The sequence below is a fragment of the Pararge aegeria genome, chromosome 7, assembly GCF_905163445.1.
Source record: "Pararge aegeria chromosome 7, ilParAegt1.1, whole genome shotgun sequence".
Lineage (NCBI taxonomy): Eukaryota > Metazoa > Arthropoda > Insecta > Lepidoptera > Nymphalidae > Pararge > Pararge aegeria.
Genome location: NC_053186.1, coordinates 17,240,885 through 17,264,339, shown reverse-complemented (window position 1 = coordinate 17,264,339; position 23,455 = coordinate 17,240,885). Strand labels below are relative to the sequence as shown.

The 23,455-nt window shown below is 35.6% G+C and overlaps 1 protein-coding gene across 1 annotated transcript; it reads left to right on the top strand.

Annotated features, from left to right (window-relative positions):
* Positions 1 to 989: 989 nt before the first annotated feature.
* Positions 990 to 22,474, top strand: LOC120625276 (cathepsin O-like). Its single transcript, XM_039892293.1, has 6 exons — positions 990 to 1,300; positions 2,226 to 2,575; positions 16,576 to 16,708; positions 19,169 to 19,362; positions 19,962 to 20,081; positions 22,085 to 22,474. Exons 1-6 carry the CDS (start codon positions 1,109 to 1,111, stop codon positions 22,272 to 22,274), a joined length of 1,179 nt encoding a protein of 392 aa, XP_039748227.1. The 5' UTR covers positions 990 to 1,108; the 3' UTR covers positions 22,275 to 22,474.
* The last annotated feature ends 981 nt before the right edge of the window (positions 22,475 to 23,455 follow it).

Here is a 23,455-nt window from a genome sequence, read left to right as displayed (position 1 = left end):
TTCGATATATAGATTAAATTTATTAATGGAATAAAAAATAAATTGTTAACAAGAAATTGTTGATGTTTTTATTTTGATATCAAAAACTTAAACAAAACTGCTGAGCACGTGTTTAGTAATTGTCCTTCCTCCACTCCTCAACCAATCAACTTGATTTTTGCCATAGAGAAAACAGTAACAAAGACTACTCTTTATACCAGGAAAACTTGCGGTTTCCGAGGGATTTGCATAAAAAAACCGTCATAAACTTGATCTAAGAACACGAGCCATAGCTAGTTAATAAATAAAGGGTAAAACAAGTCACACATATGGGTATATATTTTTAAGAGTTAGCAACACTGATTTTATTGCATACATTGTACTAAATCTTCAGACGAAGCTATTATAAAAAACTGAAGAGTTTGTTTACTTAAACGCGATGATCTTGAATTACTGGTCCGATTTGAAAAATTATTTCAGTGTTGAATGTGAAATTCATTTAGCCTTCCTCAATAAATGAGCTATAGCTCATTTATTGAGGAAGGCTAAATGAATTTCTGCTTCATGGGCCGCGTAAACGGTTAAAGTTTCGATAAAATCATGTATGATAAAGTTGCTCCCCTTTAATAGTTCTAAAAACCAGTCCGCGACGACATATGTCTATCTTTTAAGGTTCACGTTTACGCGGATATATAAGTTGCGAGGGACAAGCCAAACCCTCCAGTCACAAACGCATTAAAGATGAAGGAAGTCAAAAAGTATCGATATTCAAAGAAATAAATTGCTTACGATATAATATCGAGAGATTGACATATCGTGGTTTTCAAGTACTATGTAAATGAAATTACATTGTGTTTGTTTTCTTTAACTAGACATTTAATTCCTGCAGTTTCAATTTGTGGACATAATTTATTGTGCTTGATAAGTTTTCGACCCACATACTGTATAAACAAAATTTTAATTATAAGTTCCTTTCAAAACTATCGATATGATAAAAATAAATGTCTTTACATCGATATTTTTCTGCAAGGCGCAAGCCTGTTTCAATTTACAAACAGTCAAAAAAGTTACATTGCAAGAGGTGGATGTGTGTGTAGTTACGAAAAACTTTTAATTAAAATCACTTAAGATGGCTAAGTGGTGGAATTGGATTTTAGTTTTAGCTTTAGTGTGTCTAACGCTCGTGGCTATACCGCTTACCTACCCCGGATACGAGACTAAAGAGGAAATACGATCAATGTTCGACAAATACATCCAGCAGTTTAATAAAACATATAAAAACAATACCGCCGAATATGAAACGAGATTAGGGCACTTCGTGGTAAGAAAATAACATAATAACTTCAAATTTAACTCGAATAGTTTAGTTTTGTATGTCATAACATTTGTCGTAAAAAATTACGGGTCATATAACTTTATCAAACTTCGTTTCTACCTTGCTAATTTATTCATAAAAATATGTAAACAAGTTTATTTTTAGATATAAAATGAATTGATAAAAATTGAATTGTCTTAATGATTATAAAACTAAGTTTCATTACAAGCCTGTATATTCCGCCATCCATTCCCACATTTTAAATCCTATTAAAAATATGGATAGGTCATTAGGAAAATACTTACCTAATTAAAGTATCAGGCTTTTTATACTCACAGTGGAATTTTGTCTGTATTTGGGAAAGTTAATACTTGTTTATGTTTACCTGGTAAACTGCTTGACCTATATTGAATTAGTTGTTTGCATGATTAGGTAATATCATATAGTTTGGTCCAAGTTTGAAGGTATGTTTTACAGTTATAGGCCACTAGGAGGTGCCACAGTGAGGCTATTAAAATAATGCAATTAGGTGCAGCCGGCCTCCGTCATATCTTCTACTTCTGTTTTTATGCTTGTCTCCGTACTAGGTTGGCCGGAACCATGTTTTGTACATAGTGCCACTCGTATCACTGCCTGCTGGGTCACTCTGGCCAGCTCAGTTCACTCCAGAACCTTAGGCAGCTCAGGTTCAGTGATGCTGAGGAGCCAAGGTGTGCAGTGTATCAGTGTTGTTCTGTTGTATTAGTGTTACATTTGTCTCAATGCAACACTAATACAACACTTTGCACAGAAGACTGTCAGATTAGCAAGTAGTGGATTTGTATACACTATTGATGAGGTGCTCAACCTAGGGTTGAGAACAGCTTGCTTTTAGATTTGATTGGCAAGCCCGTTAGAACAACAATTTCATTATATTTCATTTTTATCAAAGGCTTCAGTACAAGAAATAGGCAGACTGAACAGCTTATCAAGAGGTCCAGAGGAACACCGAGCCAAATTTGGCTTGACGCCGTTATCTGACATGTCAAAAACGGAATTCATAGACATTCACCTATCAGACGAGAAACCTCATCACCATAGAAACAAAAGTTTGGGCAAGAGTTGGAGCAAAACTAGAGCAAAATATAATGCTGGTGAAAATCATAATGACACACCAATGTTTGATGATGATAGGCCAGAAATTGATAATGAAGATGACATTGATGTTAAAAATTCTCATCATAACATTTACATTATTATTAATAGGAAGAAAAGAGCAGCGCTACCATTAAAGATTGATTGGTAAGTTACTCTCTAAAGTTTATTAACCTACGCCTTGTATTTTATTTATTAATGGTGTAGATTTAAGAACGAATGTGTAAAATATGGTGCCGTGTTGTGACAAAAGGTCAGAATACAATTGTCACCAACCCTCCTCTTCCCGCAGATGTTATATGGGGCGACTAAGGGAATATATTATATAATGTGCTACTAATAGATGGTACCTATTACCATCACAAAACTGCCTGCCCAGCGTGATGCTTAAGGGCAAACCCACCCTTGTGTTGGGAGAGGTCCGTAGTCCAGAAGTGGATTGTTGCAGGCTGTTAAAGATGGAATTAGTTCTTCTTTCTGACACTGCCAATTCCTCTGCCAATTTTCGCTCTGGCACAGTAATTTAGAGTTCCACCTCCACCATTAGCCTTGCATATAAGTTAGCGGTTAAAATATAAAGAATGAAATAACAGTGTGAGCAGGGTTTTCAAGCAAGATAACTAAAATTAAAATAATGCAATTTGTAAGTGAGAAAGCATATGCGTCTTCTGGGAGTTGCCTATCTACCTACAAACACAAGATTTATGTGCCTCTATCTTTAAAAAGATTCTGAAGGGTCAAAGTGCAATTGCTAAGGGTAGCCACACAACTTCTTAAATATACAATGTGTATTCTGTGAAACCAAAAACCTAATAGTTTTTGAGTAAAACACTTCCATAGTTTTTACTAAAGAAATCAAATACAGCCCCAACATTACATGCAAAATAAAAATCATGTGACTCCTGTCACTTTATTAGGTACGCGTAATGTACCAGTAGTAAATGTAATGTACCAGTAGTAATGTGGGTACTATGGGCGTGTCGGTCTTTCATCTCCAATAGGGTTGTCATAATTAAATTTCGTTTGTAAGGAAATATAAATATGTTTATTATGATTTAATATTTCTACGGTGTGATTCCTTATGAAATATACTTATGCATCCTTCAATAATATTTCGTAATTCTGTTACACGTTATATATATCTTTATTACTAATGGTCGATCAGGGTCAGTTGTGTGTTAAATTGTCATCATTTAATCCATTCGATTACTCAATAAATAAATAAATATATATACTACGACAATACACACATCGCCATCTAGCCCCAAAGTAAGCGTAGCTTGTAGTATGGGTACTAATATGACTTAAGAATATTTTTATGAATAATATACATAAATACTTATAATATATAGATGAACACTGAAAAACATTCATGTTCATTACACAAACATATTCCAGTTGTGGGAATCGAACCCAATCGAATCGGCATTGGACTCAGAAAGCAGGGTCGCTGCCCACTGCGCCAGTCGGCTGTCAATAAGTATTATAAAACCTAGACTATTCTATAAACAGTGTCTGGGGAGGTATTATAGACACATTCATATTGACTCATGAATTATTAGAATATTTGTAGAAGTTACGGATAATGAAAACGGAGAGCGATAGCCTAGCTTCGGCCTTCCTTCGGATGGGCTAAGCACAATCCCAGGTAACCAATAACTTTTCAGAGGTTATTGCGTTTTTGCACGCCTCATAAGCGAAGCGTTGAGGTGGGTATTACTGTCAGTTTACGCACTCTGTGTGCGTGCTTTTAAGTGATTCTCCAACTTAAGTCACCTTTTTTTATTCTTTATTGCTTTTATAAGTGAATATAAATAGACAAATGTTGAGAAATAACACTATTTTTAACACTCATGATATTTTTAAATCTCTCTTTATTATTTTAACTAACTAAAAATTTTTTTTTTTTAATTATTTTCTTGGACGTCCGTGTCTATGTACTTGTCGGCGATACGCCAGGGTTTTCACGCTCGGTGTCCATTATAATAAAATAACTCACAAAATATCACGTAGTTTATTTTCGCACAATTGCTAGTATAGAACAGAGCCGATTTACATAAATTAAACGCTTTTATAGTTTCCTTACAATGGCTAAAACGGATATAGTAAATACAACTTCTTTTGAAACAAACAAATAAAATTAGGTACTGCAAAATAATCCTTAAAATATTCCTTAATATTTATAATAAATGTTTAATCAATTTAAATGACTTAAAATGATTAATCATTTATATAATACAGAGATTTGTTCATTTAATTGCAACAAACATTAGTCAGTCTAAAGATGGCGCTGCAGGCCAGATTTAAAATGAATTAAAGAAAGACTTATTGCATAAAATAATAAAGTTTGATACAGAATAATGATATTAATTCTATAAGATATTAATTTGAACATTTTCACAGTAAATAAAGTAGTTTAACAATAAATGGAACATCAAACATCTTTAAAACATTCAAACAGTCAAAACAGTGTCTATTAAATATCAGGCCCTAATAAGTAGCGGTTTCATGTTTACAAATAACTATTTGAATTTAAATCTGATATATTTCAGATATTTTTATAATAAAATATTCACTTTAACGATAAACTAAAACGTAAATATCAATAGTCGCCAATTATTGCCGACAGGTGGCGATTTGCGCCCATACGGCCATACTGACTCCAGCGCGTCCCTTGCGCTGTTTTTATGACATAATTTCAAAGGCCTCACCCATACTGAGATCTAGCCAACACACAAGGCATCACCCATCATGGGATCTAGCCAACACACAAGGCATCACCCATCCTGGGATCTAGCCAACACACAAGGCATCACCCATCCTGGGATCTAGCCAACACACAAGGCATCACCCATCCTGGGATCTAGCCAACACACAAGGCATCACCCATCCTGGGATCTAGCCAACAAGACCAGGTTTAAAAGGATACGCATGGTGGCCAGCCAGCGTTTAAGGAAGGATATTGGATAGGAAAAATAAGTTTCACGCCAACTCATTAATAATTACAATCTTAAATCATATCAATTATTAACACATTAATAATTACAAAATTAAATTATAAACCATATCAATTCACTCGTATGTTATCATGTAGAACTAACTTTGTTCGAAAAGGAAGTGGACGCACCCTCGGTCTCCACTGATTCCTCCGCCCATACGGTCAATTCGTCTGAGTTGTCAGAATCATTGAAAGGGTCTGATTGAGCTATGGGAGCGGGACGTAAGGCATCGTGACTTGCAATCTTTTCTGAACAACCACGAAGGTTAACATGCCTAAGCCTATATCGATCATTTGGTAATATTTCTAAAATTTCCATCGGACCTTCAAATTTTGAGCCTAACTTAGTAGTGTGTCGTTCATGGCGCCGCATTAAGACGAAGTCACCGACTTTAAATGGACGGATTGTGGCTTTACCTTTATCAAAACGAGTTTTATCGCTAAGGGACCGCTCGTCCATCCGTTTTTTAGCAATCGATCTAACTTCCTCTAAGTTGTCTGTTAGTATGTCATCGTCAATTTGCAATATTTTAATGGCAGGTGGGTAACATCTTTTTCCTAATAATAATTCCATGGGACTTTTACCTGTACTTTTTGATACTGTGCAGTTAATAGCTAATTGTAATTCTTGTAAAGCTGTGTGCCATGGCCTACTCAGTTCTATAACAGACATGTTATCCTTTATAACTTTCATTAATCGTTCAACCTGACCATTGGCCCTACTAGCTCCCTTTGCTACTACGTGGTGTTGAATCCCATATCGTTGACAGAAGTTTTTAAACTCTGTTGAAGTCATACTTTTATCTTGGTCAGTAATCGCGATGGAGAGCCAAATATTGTAATCAGATTTTGAAAACATTTGATTGCAGTTTCACTAGTACGATCATTTGTGTAAATCATATGGACATATTTAGTAAAGCCGTCAATAAATACAAAAGCATATTCAGGTTCACTACGTTTTCCGTTCATTCTTCCAGTTATATCTGCATGAACGGTATGGAAAGGAACAGCTATTTTGTCAACGGGATGTAAAGTAACCTGTCTAGCACCAGATACTCCTTTTCTAACTCTACACATGACGCAATTTTCTACAAATTTTCTGATTAATCTGGTCATATTAGGGAACCAGTACTGCTCTCGCAATTTTTCAAGGATCTTTTCCCAACCGAAATGTTGAAGATTATCATGATAATGGGATATAAGATTCCATCTATAATTACGTGGAACTATAATTAACTTATGTGTCTTGTTATTAATCTGTACTTTACGTCTCAGTAATTTATCCTGAAGTATAACGTAAGTATCTGCGATATTCTTGGGAATCGAATCACCTTTCAATTGCTCTACAATACTAGATAGAGTTGAATCGCGTTTTTGTTCTACAAGGAGCCAGTTATGATCAAGTGTAGTGGTATTAATGGACCAAATTAGGGGTCTTGATTTATTAAATTCTAAACAGCGCTTTAATTGACGTCCATTAGAATTTTTAATTGGATTACGACTAAAAAAATCAGCATGAGCAAGTTTATCGCCCTTACGGTATTCAATTTCAAATTGAAAATTTTGCAAGAAGGCCCACCATCTATGCACTCTGGGGGTTAGGTCTCGTTTGTGACTCGAAGCTTTTAATGAATTGCAGTCTGTGACTAGTTTAAATGACCGGCCATGAAGGAAATGGCGAAAATGTTTAATAGCCTTTACCACTGCAAGAGTCTCTAGTTCGTAGGAGTGGTATTTACTCTCTGTATCTGAAGTTCTCATACTAAAATAAGCTACTACTAAAGGATTCCTATCTTGTCTCTGAATCAGAACGGCGCCATAACCAATTGAACTGGCATCTGTATGTAGCTCAGTTGGCAAATTTGGATCAAATATAGTTAAAACTGGGGAAGATGTGAGTATGTTAATTATTTCTCGTCGAGCAATTTCATGTCGGTCAGTCCAATTAAAAGAAACATTTGCTTTAGTTAGGTTGTATAGAGGTGCCATGATTTTAGAGAAATTGGGTACAAATTTTCGAAAATAACCTGCTAAGCCGTTAAATTGCCTTACTTCTTTTATATTTTTAGGCGTTGAAGAGTCAGTAAGAGCCTGAACTTTCCTTGGGCTTGGCCTAACAGTGCCATTTTCAATAATGTTACCAAGATATTCAATTTTAGTTTTAAGAAAAGAACATTTGGCAATATTTAGAGAAAATCCAGCCTGAGTTAATCTAGTCAAAATGAGATTCAAATTTATCAAACCCTGTTGCACGGATTCAGATACAACCAGAATATCGTCAACATAAACTAAAGCAATATTATCTCTATAATCACCTAAGGCGGCATTTATGGCGCGTTGGTATACAGACGGAGCATTACATAGACCGAATGGCATTCGAAGATATTCAAACTGTCCATCCGGGGTTACAAATGCAGTTTTCTCGATAGATTCTTCCGCTATAGGAATACCGTGGAAACCAGAGGCCATGTCTAAACAACTATAATATCGAGCTTTGCCTAATCTATCAATTTGGTCCGCTATAAGGGGTAAAGGATAATTGTCTCTAACGGTATTTGAATTTAACTCTCTGAAATCAACGTAAAAGTCGGTCCGTACCGTCCTTTTTCTTAACTAATAATATAGGGCTGCTGAACGGAGACGAGCTATCTCTTATTATGCCATTTTCTTTTAGGTCTTTAATAATATCTCTGACCTTCTCACGTTCTAAAGGGGACAAACGATATGGTCGGCGTTGCACGATCTTATCGGGATTTTTTAATCTAATTTTTAGCTCCCCGGTGGTTACCTGTGAGACGCGATTTCCAGATGTGAAATTATCCTTGAACTCATTGATAATACGATAGATTTCTTTAATTTGTGTATCGTTAGTAAGGTCGGTATCTAATTCAAAAGAAGATGTTAAATTTAAACATTCATTGATAAAGAACTCGCGATTAATTGATATACTGTCCTCGCTAAGGGTAACGCTAAGGCCGGGTATATTTAGAAGATTAAAACCTATTAGAATGTCAAATTGAGTTTCATTATCACCTACTACATAAAACTCGAGCTCTAAGCGAACATTATCAATTTGAACTATAGTTTTAATGCTTTGTTTTGAAATAATTGTTTGACCCCCAATACCGATAAACTTCACGTCAACTTGCTTACGTTTTCCAGCAACGGAGCCAGCTATTTTCTCCCGAATTAATGAACAATCAGCTCCAGTATCGAAAAGACAGTTATAATTTGTGTTTCCAATAATTACATTAAAAGTGGCACGTTTAATAGATGAACAATAATTAATTGTTTTATTTGGGGCATTACGTTCGTCATTTTGACGGCGGTAACAATTTTTCTCTAAGTGGCCCTTACGATGACAGTATTCACACTCAATAACCTTAGCGTTATTAAAACTACCACGGGAATTAGAATTATTATTTGATTGTGACAAAACAGGGTTATTTTTAGATGGATTTTTGCAGTCTCGTGAGAAATGACCCGGCTTATTGCAATTAAAACATATGACTTGATCCTTTGAAGGTGCCGCGACACGTGGTTTTTTAACGTCATTATATTTACTCTCTCTATTTTCAATTTTACGCTTTCGAAATGTTTTTAGTATCGATACTAATTTGGGAAGTGAATTGGGGGTATTTCTCAACAACTCAGAACGAATAAATTCAGGATAAATACCTGTGATCAGTGCATCCACTACGTCGGCGTCGGTAGCTTCTGGTCGAACCCTCCTGAAGAGAGTCCAAGCCGTTGTAGCATATTCAGCGTAGCTGCTCGCTTGGTCTGAAGTGTAGCTGCGCCATTTCTGCACGTCATCCGCGTACCGGAACTCATTGCCAAACGTATGAGTTAGCTCTTCCTTCACTTGTTCCCACGTGGTTGAATGCAGTGACCAGGTGTCGGCCCAGGTCTTTGCTCGTCCTCTCAATTGTAAGATGGCCTTCATTCGAGCTTCATGGGGCGAAATATTTAACTTCGTAATGGTTTCGTCCACATTAGCACACCAGTCCCTGATGTCATGCGATCTCTCATCAGGGTTGAACGGCGGTAGATAAAAGTCATGGTGCCGCCGTAAAGGTGCAGTCTCTGTAGATAACGTCGCTCTCGCAGCGCTTGTCGCAGCAGTTCTTGTTATGGAGGTTAGGAGACCCATCACTTGTTCCATACTGAAAGTTGTACCATCTGGAGGCCCTGAAGAGTTTTGGGGCTGTGATCCCACCGCTGCTGTCGGCGATACGCCAGGGTTTTCACGCTCGGTGTCCATTATAATAAAATAACTCACAAAATATCACGTAGTTTATTTTCGCACAATTGCTAGTATAGAACAGAGCCGATTTACATAAATTAAACGCTTTTATAGTTTCCTTACAATGGCTAAAACGGATATAGTAAATACAACTTCTTTTGAAACAAACAAATAAAATTAGGTACTGCAAAATAATCCTTAAAATATTCCTTAATATTTATAATAAATGTTTAATCAATTTAAATGACTTAAAATGATTAATCATTTATATAATACAGAGATTTGTTCATTTAATTGCAACAAACATTAGTCAGTCTAAAGATGGCGCTGCAGGCCAGATTTAAAATGAATTAAAGAAAGACTTATTGCATAAAATAATAAAGTTTGATACAGAATAATGATATTAATTCTATAAGATATTAATTTGAACATTTTCACAGTAAATAAAATAGTTTAACAATAAATGGAACATCAAACATCTTTAAAACATTCAAACAGTCAAAACAGTGTCTATTAAATATCAGGCCCTAATAAGTAGCGGTTTCATGTTTACAAATAACTATTTGAATTTAAATCTGATATATTTCAGATATTTTTATAATAAAATATTCACTTTAATAAACTAAAACGTAAATATCAATAGTCGCCAATTATTGCCGACAGGTGGCGATTTGCGCCCATATACTCGTATGTGCGGATCCCGTATCTTGTGGTGACGATAACGAGCAAAATGCTTCACTTATGGAGTTGGTTTTTTTTATAAGCTTCTGTATTTTGAGGAATAGAAGCTACTTTTATTACTTTTCAAGGTATAATTAGATGTAATTTAATTATTATTTACCAATAATAATCTCAATTTTATTGTAATGAATGAGATCATGAGGCGTTCACTTTTGGATTTTCCAAATATTTTTAAATTTGAAGCAATTAAAATATCACCTCCTTTAACGGTAAAGGTAAACATTGCGAGGAAACCTGCATACATGAGAATTTTTTTTACAAGTTTTTTTTTTTTACCAATCCGCACTGCAGTGGACTACGGCCTAACCCCTTCACACTCTGTCAGGAGAACCGTGCCCTGTTGTGAGATGGTTATAGGTTGATGATGAATGAAACTAGAAATACTTTTATACCAATTAATTTATCTCTACATTATAATCAAAAAATCGTTTGTGGTTTAAAATGTAGGTTGCACAACACTGTTGTAATAGACATACAAGATCTGTTTCATGTTTGAAGACATGTTTTTGCAACTGATTTTGTTTCCGGCAGGTGAGACATGGGAATTTATTGTTACCGAATTTTCTCCGGGCTGTTCTGGTGGGAGGCTGCGGATGTGGCTAGTTACCACCGACAAAGACGTGCCGCTAAACGGTTTAGCGTTCCGTTATGATTTCGCGTAGAAACCGATTAAAGGTATGGGTTAAATATAACCGCCATACTCCCTAACTTAACTTTCTCTGTCCAAGGCCGTGGGTTGGATTCCCACAACTGGAAAATGTTTGTGTGACGAACATATATGTTTGTCAGTGTCTGGGTTTTTATCTGTATATTATAAGTATTTGTGTATAATATTTATAAAAATATTCACTAGATCTAGATGGCGATGTGTGTATTTTCGAAGTATATTTATTATTTATTTTATTTATCATAGTCTGGTTCACCAGTTAACACCAGGTGAGATTACAGTAAAGGGGTAACTTGTGAAAAAAATAATGACAGTTTTTATGAAAATTAAGCTTAACTTTCCATACTCCGCAAAAAGCAGGAGAATCTGTATGCTATAATATATCATTTCTTCAATCTTTATATTCCACACCAAACAGATCTTCGGCAATGTAGACAGTACATTTTTTTTTTTTTTTTTTTTGAATTTTTGGCTATACAAATATATAATAAGTTACCAAAGATCGTAAGGGAAAATAATTTAATTAATTTTAAAAAAGAGTGTTTTAAATTTTTATTTAACAATACATTTTATAATATTAATGCAATTTTCAAATAGTTTAAATATGACATTTAATGTACTAGTTCTAAATAATAAACTTTAGTCTGTAAAATGCCTACACTGTAATTGTTGCACGCCCAAAGAGGCAATATACATTGGGACTTCATACTTATAATTCTATCCAACCTGACCTGTAATATGCAATAATTGAATTTGAACATTGCCGCAGAATTATTGATTGGCTAAAGGTATTGGGTTCAAGCGGAAGTTAGCTTCGTCATAATATTTTGTTACATGATACAATTTATTAATGTAAATACGTCTCATCTTATAGCTAAATGCGTTTCATCTAATAGGTATTGCATTGCAAGTATCACTTATCAGCAGGTGAGATCGCGGTCAAGCGAACACCGGCCATTCATAAAAAAACAGTGATCTCTGTGTATCGGTTTGAAAATAACAATTATGTACATATACCTAATTAGTAACATATTAAAGCTGAAAAGCTTTTTTTGTTTTACCCACAGAATAAGGAACATACAGAACCCTCATTAGGCTAAAAGTGCATAGTCTTTGGGTTGCATACCCAAATAGCTAAAATGTTGACGCAACGGTGAGCGCTGTGAATTTAAGTGGTAGGTCCTGGGATCGATTCTCGGCAGGGGCAGTTTGGGAATTTATAATTTCTGCAATTTCTCTAGTCTGGTCTGGTCGGAGGCTTCGGACGGCCAAAGCCACGGGGCTACTTACCATCCTACCGACAAAGACGTGCCGCTAAGCGTTTGAGAGTTCCGTTGCGATGTCGCGTAGAAACTGATTAGGAGAATGACAACCATACTCCCTAACAGGTTAGCCCGCTACCATCTTAGACTGCATCATCACTTACCCTGGTGGTAAGTGATGTGACTGCAGAGAAGGGCTAACTTGTAGTAGAAGAAATAAACTTCACTGTGTCCAAAAACAGTGAAACAACCCGCGCAAGTCTCATTTCACACCCGAAGAATGTTGCTAGCTCACGATTTTTCCCATTTTCCCTATTTTATGGTAAGCGTTTAGAACATCAGAGATAAAATAATTTCGGCCATCTAAAGCTAAATGGAATTAAGTGACTATTGTCCCGTTCGAGAAACACTACTAAAGTGGAGTGGTATTTGATGCTTCAGTGTTAGTCGTATACAAGGTTTTTGTATGTTCTTAATTCTGTGGTTCCGCGGTAATCTGCCGAGAACAGTAAGGTTTGTTTCTAGACAGATTTATGTGATTATTTTTTAAGACGCAAAATATTCAACATTATTTATAATGACGACAATTTTTGGGTTGATTGGTTGGTTGCTTAATAGAGTCAGGAATTGACTTACAAGTTACAAACAATCAAACACATTTTCGCATTTATATTATAAGATACACATTATGTAAAGCTATTTATAGATAAACGACACGTGTCCCACTACGACACCTTAAAGCAGTATTATTTTAATGCATTTAAGAATAATTGTTTAAGGAAGTTCATAGGGTAGTATATCATATTAGAAGCTATAATTTTAAAATAACGAGATGGTTAGGGAAAAATTATGAGAGTAAATTTGCATGATGCGCGCGCACACCGTCACGAAAAACCGACACCCTGAAGTTAGCTATAACGTTTGACATTGTACACTTTCAATCGTCAAAGTCTGCGGGCGCATTCCGGTGATTCAACTGTACATGAAATCTCTAATTTTAATGTTGCTTGTCCGATAATGAGTATATTACTACAAATTTATTTATGTTAATTATGTCAATTTCTTTAATTATATAGAATTTTGTTTTTGTGATATTTAAATAAACTTTATTTAAATAGCTAATTGATATTGCGTTATAATAAAACTTTAAATGTATTAAATACCTTTTCTACAAAGAATAAGGCGAAAGACGAAATTTTTGAAACGATTTTAAATTTTTATCTCTTTACGCTATAGTAGTATAACTTCTTACTTTTTCTTCGTTTTTTTTTTCCTCTAAAGCCTGTGAATTATTATTTCGAATTTAATTTACACTTTGTATCTATATGCAGGACTTGTACCCGAATATCATAAAAATAACATCTGAATTGTTTATAACCACCTCTTTTTTGGAGTCTGTTAACAATACGTTATAAATAACGGTAGTAAGGTGGTGCAGTCTGTAGGAGCTTAGTGAACATGCGAGTCGTGATATTTATAACTAGCTTTTGCGAGGGAATCGTTACTTTTCCCGGGATTAAAAGTATCCTATTTCCGTATCCGTGATGCAAGCTATATTTATGCAAATATTAACTGCCTTATGAATGAATGAATGAATACACCAAAGAAAAAAAAGTAGTTACCGAGATATAAACATAGAGCAACAGTACAATTTGGTGTCTTATCGCTCCATAGCCATTTCGTTTAGGCAACCAAAGGCGTATAAGGAAAAAACATAGAAAAGAGGTAGGTGGTGCAACATAAATATATATATGTTGGTAAACTTGTTTTGTAATAGAGGTTTTTGTGACAGCACGTCCGTGGAATTAATACCGCTATGCTTATACGCTAAGCAGCGTTGCTGTGTTCTGATTTGAAGGGCGTAGTTGCCGGTGTAATTATAGTTTACAAGCACCCGGATCGTCACGCATGTCACGCATGTCATGTATTGATGTACCAAGCCTATAACGCGCAAACGATCGGCATCTTTAAGAAACAAGTGAAGGATCACTACTTGTCTGTATCGGCCGGGCATTGATGGGAATCTACATATTTTTGAGGGTTCTTTTATTTTATTTTTTTATTTATTTTTTAATTATGTATTTATAGTAGCGTATTCGTATGTTTATATTTTTGTACATGTTTAATGTTTATTTTATGTTAATTTAGTTTAAAATCCTAATATTTCACTAATGTTAGTTGTACCACCTTCTAATTTCGTATAGCATTTTCTGGTATGCCTTTGGTTGCCTGGAAGAGATCGCTATTTAGCGATAAGGCCGCCAAATTGTACGTTCTACCTTATTGTGCTGTTGTATTTGTATCTCTGTAAATTTTCTCTCTGGTGTACAATAAAAGTGTATTCATTCATTCATCAATTTCTATTAATAAAAAAAGGTCTATCTTGACAACATTTTGCATACGCACAGCTTGCATGCTGGAAACAGACCAAGGACATTTTTCTCCCCGGGTAAATTAGCATTTCTCTTTTATTAAAAAAACAAATACCACTGGCAACAGCATTTCATACTTTTAAGAAAGAAAGATTTTTTTGTTTGTCTGTACCCAATAGGCTCCGAAACTAATGGGCTGATTTAATTTTTTTTTTAGCAATACAAAGCAAAATTATTACGAAGTAATATATATATAGTCTATAATATTTTTTAAAAAAATTAGAGATCCTTCAGAAAATTGCAGTAAGGTAGCAAAATATTGACGTTCAAATTCATTATTTTGGGATGCGCTGAGAAAACTATGAAGATACATAAAAGTAATGTACTACACGATTCATCGTCATGCACCCATTAACGGCCCACTATAGTCAGACAGCACGGTACGGTACGGCACGGTAGCACGGGTGTCCACTCAGAATAAGAAATGTTGGAATTAAGAAACGCTGGCCAAGTGCTGATTGGTGGACTTCACACGCTGTTGAGAACATTATGGATAATTCTCAGGCATGCAGGTTTCCTCACGATGTTTTCCGTAACCGAACAGTAAGTGATATTTAATTGCTTAAAATAAAAAGCACATAACTCCGAGTAAGAGGTGCTTTCTGGGGCTCGAACTCGGTCCCCCGATAGAGAAGCCAACCCACCCACTAGGCTATCACCGCACTACGCGATTAAAGGCCCCGGAAAAACTGATGATTCCTGCGGGATTTGTAATAATTTGCGAGTATCAATTTTTATAAATACATAATATAAACTAAAACGTTTGCTAGTATGTGTGTCGCGACTTGTGCCCTTGTGAACACTTCCCCGTATTAATAAACGTAACTCCAGAATGGTTACGCAGTGTTCTGTCACACTTCAACTGAGAGCAACTTTCAAATGATAGAGCGTGATGAAACACTGCGTAACTATGTGTTCCTAGGCTTACGTCATTAATAAGCTGCGGTACACCGATACTCATACACGTATTTTGTTGGGATACCCAAAGGCTAAAACGGGACTCTATTAATTAAAACTCCGGTGTCCGTCAATCTTTCTATCTGACCCTCTGTTACCCAGCGGAATCTCATGAACCGTGATACACAGTTGAAATTTTCACAGATGATGTATATCACACATTTGACAGCCGAGTGGCGCAGTGGGCAGCGACCCTGCTTTCTGACCAGGGCCGTGGGTTCGATTCCCACAACTGGAAAATGTTTGTGTGATGAACATGAATGGTTGTACAGTATCAGAGTGTTTATCTGTATATTATAAGTATTTATGTTATTATTCATAAGAATATTCATCAGTCATGTTAATCCCATACCAAGCTAAGCTTACTTTGGGGTTAGATGGCGATGTGTGTACACACGTGTCAAATGTCAAACACGTTAAATTAACCAAAATCAAAGGTCCTGGCTGAATGCTATATGACCGCCTTATCGGAAAACGTTGGTTTTTACGACATTGTTTACTACGACATACCGCATTAAGCGACCACATTTGGTTAATGTTTTCGGATAATTATATCTGTAGAACGTCCGGTTCAACTGAAGTAAGTAGAAAAAAAACAATCCAAAAAAAAGAAAAAACCAAAATTAAAAAATACAGCAATAAAACGAATACTACTAAACTAACTAAATAAACCCACAACCATAATAATAATATATTAAAACTAACATATAATATATATATATATAAACATAAATATATATGTTTGTAGAGAAACTAACACCGCAATATTAGTAGGTTAGGATGTATGATAGAATTATATAGTAGGATGGATTAAAGTTTAAAACCAGGTCTTCTCTTAAAATAGGAGGGAGAGAGGCGTGATAGGTCCGGTACAGGACCAGGGACTTTGCGGAGCGTGCTGGGCCTTCAGCACCATTGGAGTCATGGAAGCAATGGCGGCTATCAACAGCGGGAAGCTCAGCAGTCTTAGCGTGCAGGTAACACTTCATCACCGTCCAACGGGATATACCCATCGGATCTTTTTGTGTAATGAACTAACAAGGTTGATTTTCAAAAGTGACAATGTGAGATAGTGATAACAAATATAACGTCCAGGTAATTTTGTTGTGGGCTTCGTAAATCGGACCGTGTTTCTGTCCCACGTAGCTTCAGTATACGTAGGATCCAAACATGACCTGGTGTCGGAAAAGCCCGCAGCAAAATTGCTAGGGCGTCTTTTTAGCTATCACCATCTCATATTACCATTGAAAACTATTTAAGAATCGACCTTGTATGTTGTTATCGCTATCTTTTCGTTACCATATATCGACATTTGTTGTTAAATTAAGACTCTTTGAGTTTAAATCTTATTAAATTAAAGGGCTCTTACGGGCGGACAGATATAATCCAATTTAACCGATGTTAACTCTAAGACTGGCACAGTGGTGAGCCCTTGGTCTTATAACATAGAGGTTCCAACTTTGATGGCCGGAAGGGGCAATAAGCAATTTGCATTTTTTGTTTCAGTAAGTTACGTACGTACGTCAGTAGTCGATGTTATTATGTTTGAGTAGATTGTTTTAAAGAACCTTGCTGAGTCATAGCGAAGCGAATATTAATATAGATTACAAGACTATAATTATGTTGCCAGTGGAGTTTTAAAATGGTACATTTCGTACTTGAGTTGTGGACAGGTTTCGGAAGACCTGTTTATTGAGATTGTATAAATAAAGGCTTCGTTATTTTGTTGGGCCTTTCTTAATGTGACCTTTTAATGCAGCAAAGATATTTCCTTTATCTTTATCTCCCACATAAATTACCTAGGATACGAGGTTTATTATTACCCAGCATGGAATCGCGACGGTTTTTATGCTTTCTGCGATAGAGATTGGATGTGTGCATATTTATAAATAATAAATAAATAAATAAATTTATTTTCACATTTACGTTCTCAAAGGTGTGTGGAGTCCACCAATCCGTATTGGGCCAGCGTGGCGGACTACGACCTAACCCCTTATCACTATGGGAGGAAAAATAAAAAACATAAAAATTCACTTGTGTCCGCAATTGGCTAAAGCCGGTATAAAGACTTATCATATATCGATAAGTACAATCGGTACCGACTACCACATCACTACTTCCTCGACGACTGAGTGAATGCTTTGTACGTAACTGTTGCATAGTTCCGAGTGCTACCCTCGTTTAATTTAAAAATATAGGATTAATATCTTTAACAGTTCAATGCATTTAATTTTTATATAAACGTACGTCTGTACTAAGTCCTACGTAAAACAAGTTATTATTATCTGTTATGTGGCTCAATAAGTTGTTAAAAATGTTTAGTTTATATGCTGTAAAGTTTTAAAAAGGTGTTGTAACCTGCTAAACTGTAAGTATATTATTGATTTGTTCAACCTAGGCTAGTCTCCAGGATATGAACTGTAATACAGTTATTTAATTAATAAAGATATTTTATAAACAAACAAACAAAACTATGGGAGGAGAACCGGGCCTTACCCGGTTACCTTAATAACTTGTTTCCACTGTTCTGCTGATATGCTCTACAAAAGCAGAAAAAAAAACGTATCAGCATAGTTTTTTTTACTTTTAAGTGTTACGGCAGTTATAAGCCATATCCCTTATTTGTTTCTACGTGGCATCGTACCGGAACGCTAAATCGCTTGCACATCTTTGTCGAAAGGGTGTTAGCTAGCCACCGCTTTAGAGCTTCCCACAAGACTAAACCAGAGAAAATTTAAAAATTATAAATTCACAAAATGCCACCGGTACAGCGCTCACCACTGCGCTTGGGAGGTCCGTATCCTAAAGTCCCACTCAAATCTCAGCTAATGGATTGTGTGAAACGGATGGCTTTGAACTGTCGAAAGTGAAAGTCAAAAATGTCTTTATTTAAGTAGGCATATCATAAAACTAAAGCTACGAGGGTTACAAACGCACCCTAGTCTATGAAGAAACCGGTAGAGAATAAGCTATAGGCGGCCTTATCGCTTAAAAGCGATCTCTACCAGGCAACCTGGCAAGGACATGAAAGACAAATGTTGAGAGAAAACACTATTTTTAACACTCATGATATTTTAAAATCTCTTTTTATTATTTAAACTAATTAAAAAGTTGTTTATAAAAGTTCTGTCTGGGACGTCCGTGTCTGTATCTGCGGATCCCGTATCTTGTGGTCACGATACGAGCGAAATACTTCACTTATCGAGTTGGGTTTTTTTTTATAAGCTTCAGTATTTTGAGGAATAGAAGCCTAAGACTTTTCACGGCATAATTAGATGTAGTTTAATTATTATTTACAAATAATCTCAATTTTATTGTAATGAATAAGATTATGAGGCGTGCACTTTTGGATTTTCCAACTATTTTTTTCTTTGGCAGAGGATATCATTTGCTGCAGGAATAAATAAATTAATCAGCCAGTTTTTACCCGTCTCCAGGAAGCGATCGACTGTGCAGGCTTAGGTAACGGAGGCTGCGCTGGCGGCGACATTTGTCTGCTTCTCGATTGGTTACTGATGACGGACACAGTTGTCCAGGCAGACAACGAGTACCCGCTGCGATTGACCAGTGGAGTGTGTCAGAAGAAGACCAACGCGACCGGCGTTCGTGTTCAGAAGTTCACTTGTGACGAGTAAGTGTTATATCTCGAACATGCTTGAAAATTTGAGAATTACTTTTGCATCTTTCTTCGCGATAAATCGAAATTATGGCGAGCGAATTAAATTAATAATTGTTGAGTAATTGTAAAGTCAACATCTCCTGAGGATGCTAAGGTTTCGGAGCGAAACGTGCGTAGAGGGTACATTGCCGAGGATCTGTTTGGTGTGGAGTATACGGATTGAGGAAATTATAAATTACACCATACAGATTCTCCTGCTGTTCGCGGAGCATAGCAAATTAAGCTTAATTTTCATAAGGGACTAAACTTCACCTATTCCACGTTCCCTTAGCTTAGCTGGTGGACACGTTATTTATATTCCTTCTCCGGGGATATAATCGGGGGATATAATTTTTGTCTCCTACCTGTGCTAGCCCTGATGCTGTGTACTATGGGCCGCTTGTTTCCAGCGGCTCCTAGCGACTTGCTTAATGTTGCCTATCCACCTCGTTGAGGGTCGACCAACGCTACGTTTAGATTGCCACTTCATCTTCGTGACTACTCGCAGTTGAGCTATGTCGGTAACTGTAGTTCATGGAACATTTGCAATTTGTATGTATTCGTATTTTCAGTCTCGTGGGATCAGAAGATAAGATCATCCAGTCGATAGCCACCCACGGGCCCGTGACGGTCGCTGTGAACGCTCTGACGTGGCAGAACTATCTCGGCGGGGTCATTCAATACCATTGCAGGTGAGAAGTTTACATAAGAAGCTATGCCTACGTGGCCTAGTGGAATCCTCAAAATCCTGCGCAAGATTTGCCTCGTTGTGTTTGAGTTTTCAGCCTTAATAATCCGGAAAAACATCTACAACGTGTAACAGAATTACAAAATAATATCGTAGGATGCTTAAGTATATTTTATAAGAAGTCAAAATATTAAATCAAAAGTAGCATATTTTTTTTTTTTTCATAGAAACGAATTTAACACATTCTAAGTGTTTACTTATGACAATCCTATTGTAGATAAAAGACCGACACGCGCATAGTACGCGTACGTAACAAAGTGACGTGGGTAACATGGGTTTTAATTAGGGCTGTATCTTATTTCTTTCAGTAAAACAGTGGTATGGCAGTGGTTTATTAAAAAACTATTAGGTTTTCGGTTTCACAGATGAGACATGATGCACCTCTAAAGCCTGTGAAGTATTATTTCCGTTTTCGGTTTATTATGCGTTGTATACGGTGCAAATTATATATTTTTTTTATTGACTCATAAGAAGCACCGCTCTGTTCAATGTCTTTAATTTTTTTAATATCTCGTATGTTGGTTTTAATGCTTTATTAAAAAAAAAAAACGATATGCAAAAAGGAATAAAAAACAGTATATAAAATTTATATGCTTTTATTTTGTTATTATTGTTATATTATGCATTTTTAGAGAGAGTTGTATGTTTATATATTTGTATATATGAATGGAATATATGGGATAAGCCACGGTCCTGGAAACAAGCGGCCCCGGCGGATTTTGGAATTCCCTACAATAGACTTATTTATTTTGGAATTCCCTAGTCCAGGAGTGGACTTCAATCGGTTGAACATATCTTTTGTAATTTTAGAATTTTCTACGGGCCCCACGCTTGCTTAATCATTCACTGCCTATATAACTCTATCCACTTATCTAACATCTTTTTATCTTTTTGTGTACACTAGTTTATGTATTAGCATGTAGTTATTCGCATGTATGTATTTTAATATTTGTACCACCAGCAGTCTATTCTCCTCTTCTTTTTTTTTCTAATTCTAAGGTTGCCTGGCAGCGATCGCTATTAAGCGATATTACATATTATTATTATTATATATTATATATTATATAGCCTTTTGTATTACTACTTCTTTCGATATGTTTCTGTTTTTGTTATATTTTAAATATGTTAATGTTGTGGTATACAAATAAAGAGTTTAATAATAATTATTAATAATTACATGTGTGTTGTACCACCTACCAATTTCTTATAGCATTTTCTCGTTTGCCTTAGGTCGCCTGGAAGAGATCTCGCTATACCTATAGCGATAAGGCCGCCAAATTGTACTTTCTACCTTATAGTGCCATTGTATATGTATCTCCTTGAATTTTGTCTGTGTTGTACAATAAAAGTGTAATTCATGCATTCAATATATAAACTTGGATCACGCGAATCGCTTCCTGAAAAATTTAAACAAATAGGTATTCTTACAGTAGCTTCACAATATATTTATAATAATATAGTCTTTGTGAGACTAAATATTACTCTGTATAAAAAGTTGCAATTAACAATCGACTTACCAGAAACGGACATAAATTAGTGATATCTGCATATCGTCTGCGAAAGGTGCAGAACTCCTTTGTGGGGTTGAGTATACGCTTTTACAAACATTAGGAAATTCTTGACCTACCTATGCATAAATTTAAAAAATGTGTAAAAACGCATCTAGTACAGCGAGGTTACTATACATTTGATGAATTCCTCAATGACAAGGTAGATTGGAAGCAGCCAGCTCGCTCTCATCGCCCGCAAGATAGAAAAATGATTGTAAATGTTGATGTTGGAAAAGAGCAACTACTGAGTTTCCTGCCGGCTCTTCTCGGTAGAATCTGTTTTCCGAACCGGTGGTAGAGTCACTAAAAATATACATACTTGACGTTTCAAAAGTGTTTATAAAGTAGGTAGGACTTGAAATAAATGAATTTGAATTTGAATTCATTCTTCTTTCAGTGGCAGTCCCAAGGATCTCAATCACGCAGTACAACTTGTAGGCTACGATTTGACCGCCGAGGTGCCTTACTATATCGCCAAGAACTCTTGGGGAAAGAGTTTCGGCGTCAACGGATACATACAGTTGGCGATTGGTTCCAACATATGCGGGTTGGCCAACGAGGTCGCTACTATCGACATTAAGCCGTAGGACCTTCGATCAGTAATGTATTAGATATGCAGTCCTATAAAAAATCTAGCAGAAAATGTGTCCGGTCTTTAAGTATTACGAATGGTTATCCGTTGAGTTTTTAACAATATTCTATCTCATATAAATTAAGTTACAATATTACAAATATTTAATGAGAGAGTTGTTCCAAGTTTTATATCAGATGAAGGATCTTAAAGTGAACATTCCTAACGTATAATTTAATGTATATATATATATATGTAAAATAATATACATTAAATTATATATACATATATATATATATAATGAATTTAAGGGTTTGTCTTAAATGAAGTTTATAAATTTGATATTTCTTGGACAGAGCAGGCGTTACTTTGAGGAATTCCATAATTTCCTCCAAAATTTCGCTCAGACACCGGTATTTCCTCAGGGGATGTTTAAAATAAACATTAACTTTACAATGAACATTATTGCTAAGACTTTAGATTATTTACTTATTTACGAAAATCATCAACTCAAATTTTTTTCTTGTCTAGTTTTTACGTCGTGAGCTAAGTAAATGTTTAACTTATTACAGGTTTTCACAACGTTTTCAGATAATTTCATAATGAATAAATAATTACAACATGGCGGATTGAAAAAAAAAAAACGATATGCAAAAAGGAATAAAAAACAGATAGAAAATAAGCTAATTGATGTTTAGTGTATTTGATATTACCCCCAAAGTCCAAGTGTAAGTGTAGATAAAACAATTTAATAAAAATATAAAATAAAATTCAATATTATATATTTGACGGCCGACTGGCGCAGTGGGCAGCGACCCTGCTTTCTGAGTCCAAGGCCGTGGGTTCGATTCCCACAACTGGCAAATGTTTGTGAGATGAGCATAAGTGTTTTTCAGTGTCTGGGTGTTTATATGTATTTTCTAAGTATTTATGTATATATAATTCATAAAAATATTCATCAGTCATCTTAGTACCCATAACACAAGCTACGCTTTCTTTGGGGCTAGGTGGCGGTGTGTGTATTGTCGTAGTATATTTTTTATAATACAACATATATTCTCATAGTGATAGTCGATCTCTTTTATTGTGTTTTCAAACGTTAAGTACCTACGCATTGGCTTCTTCACTTGCGTACCGACCATAAAAGGACCATTCGTAAAATTGAGACCGTATTGTTCAAGGACAGTTTTCGAAAAC

What these genes read in the sequence shown, in the direction of transcription:
- LOC120625276 (XM_039892293.1), top strand. Translation starts at nt 1,109, where the DNA reads ATGGCTAAGTGGTGGAATTGGATTTTAGTTTTAGCTTTAGTGTGTCTA. An exon ending in TCAGCAGTCTTAGCGTGCAG is followed by an intron (nt 16,709 to 19,168) that starts GTAACACTTCAT and finishes ACCCGTCTCCAG; the next exon opens with GAAGCGATCGACTGTGCAGG. An exon ending in GTCATTCAATACCATTGCAG is followed by an intron (nt 20,082 to 22,084) that starts GTGAGAAGTTTA and finishes TTCTTCTTTCAG; the next exon opens with TGGCAGTCCCAAGGATCTCA.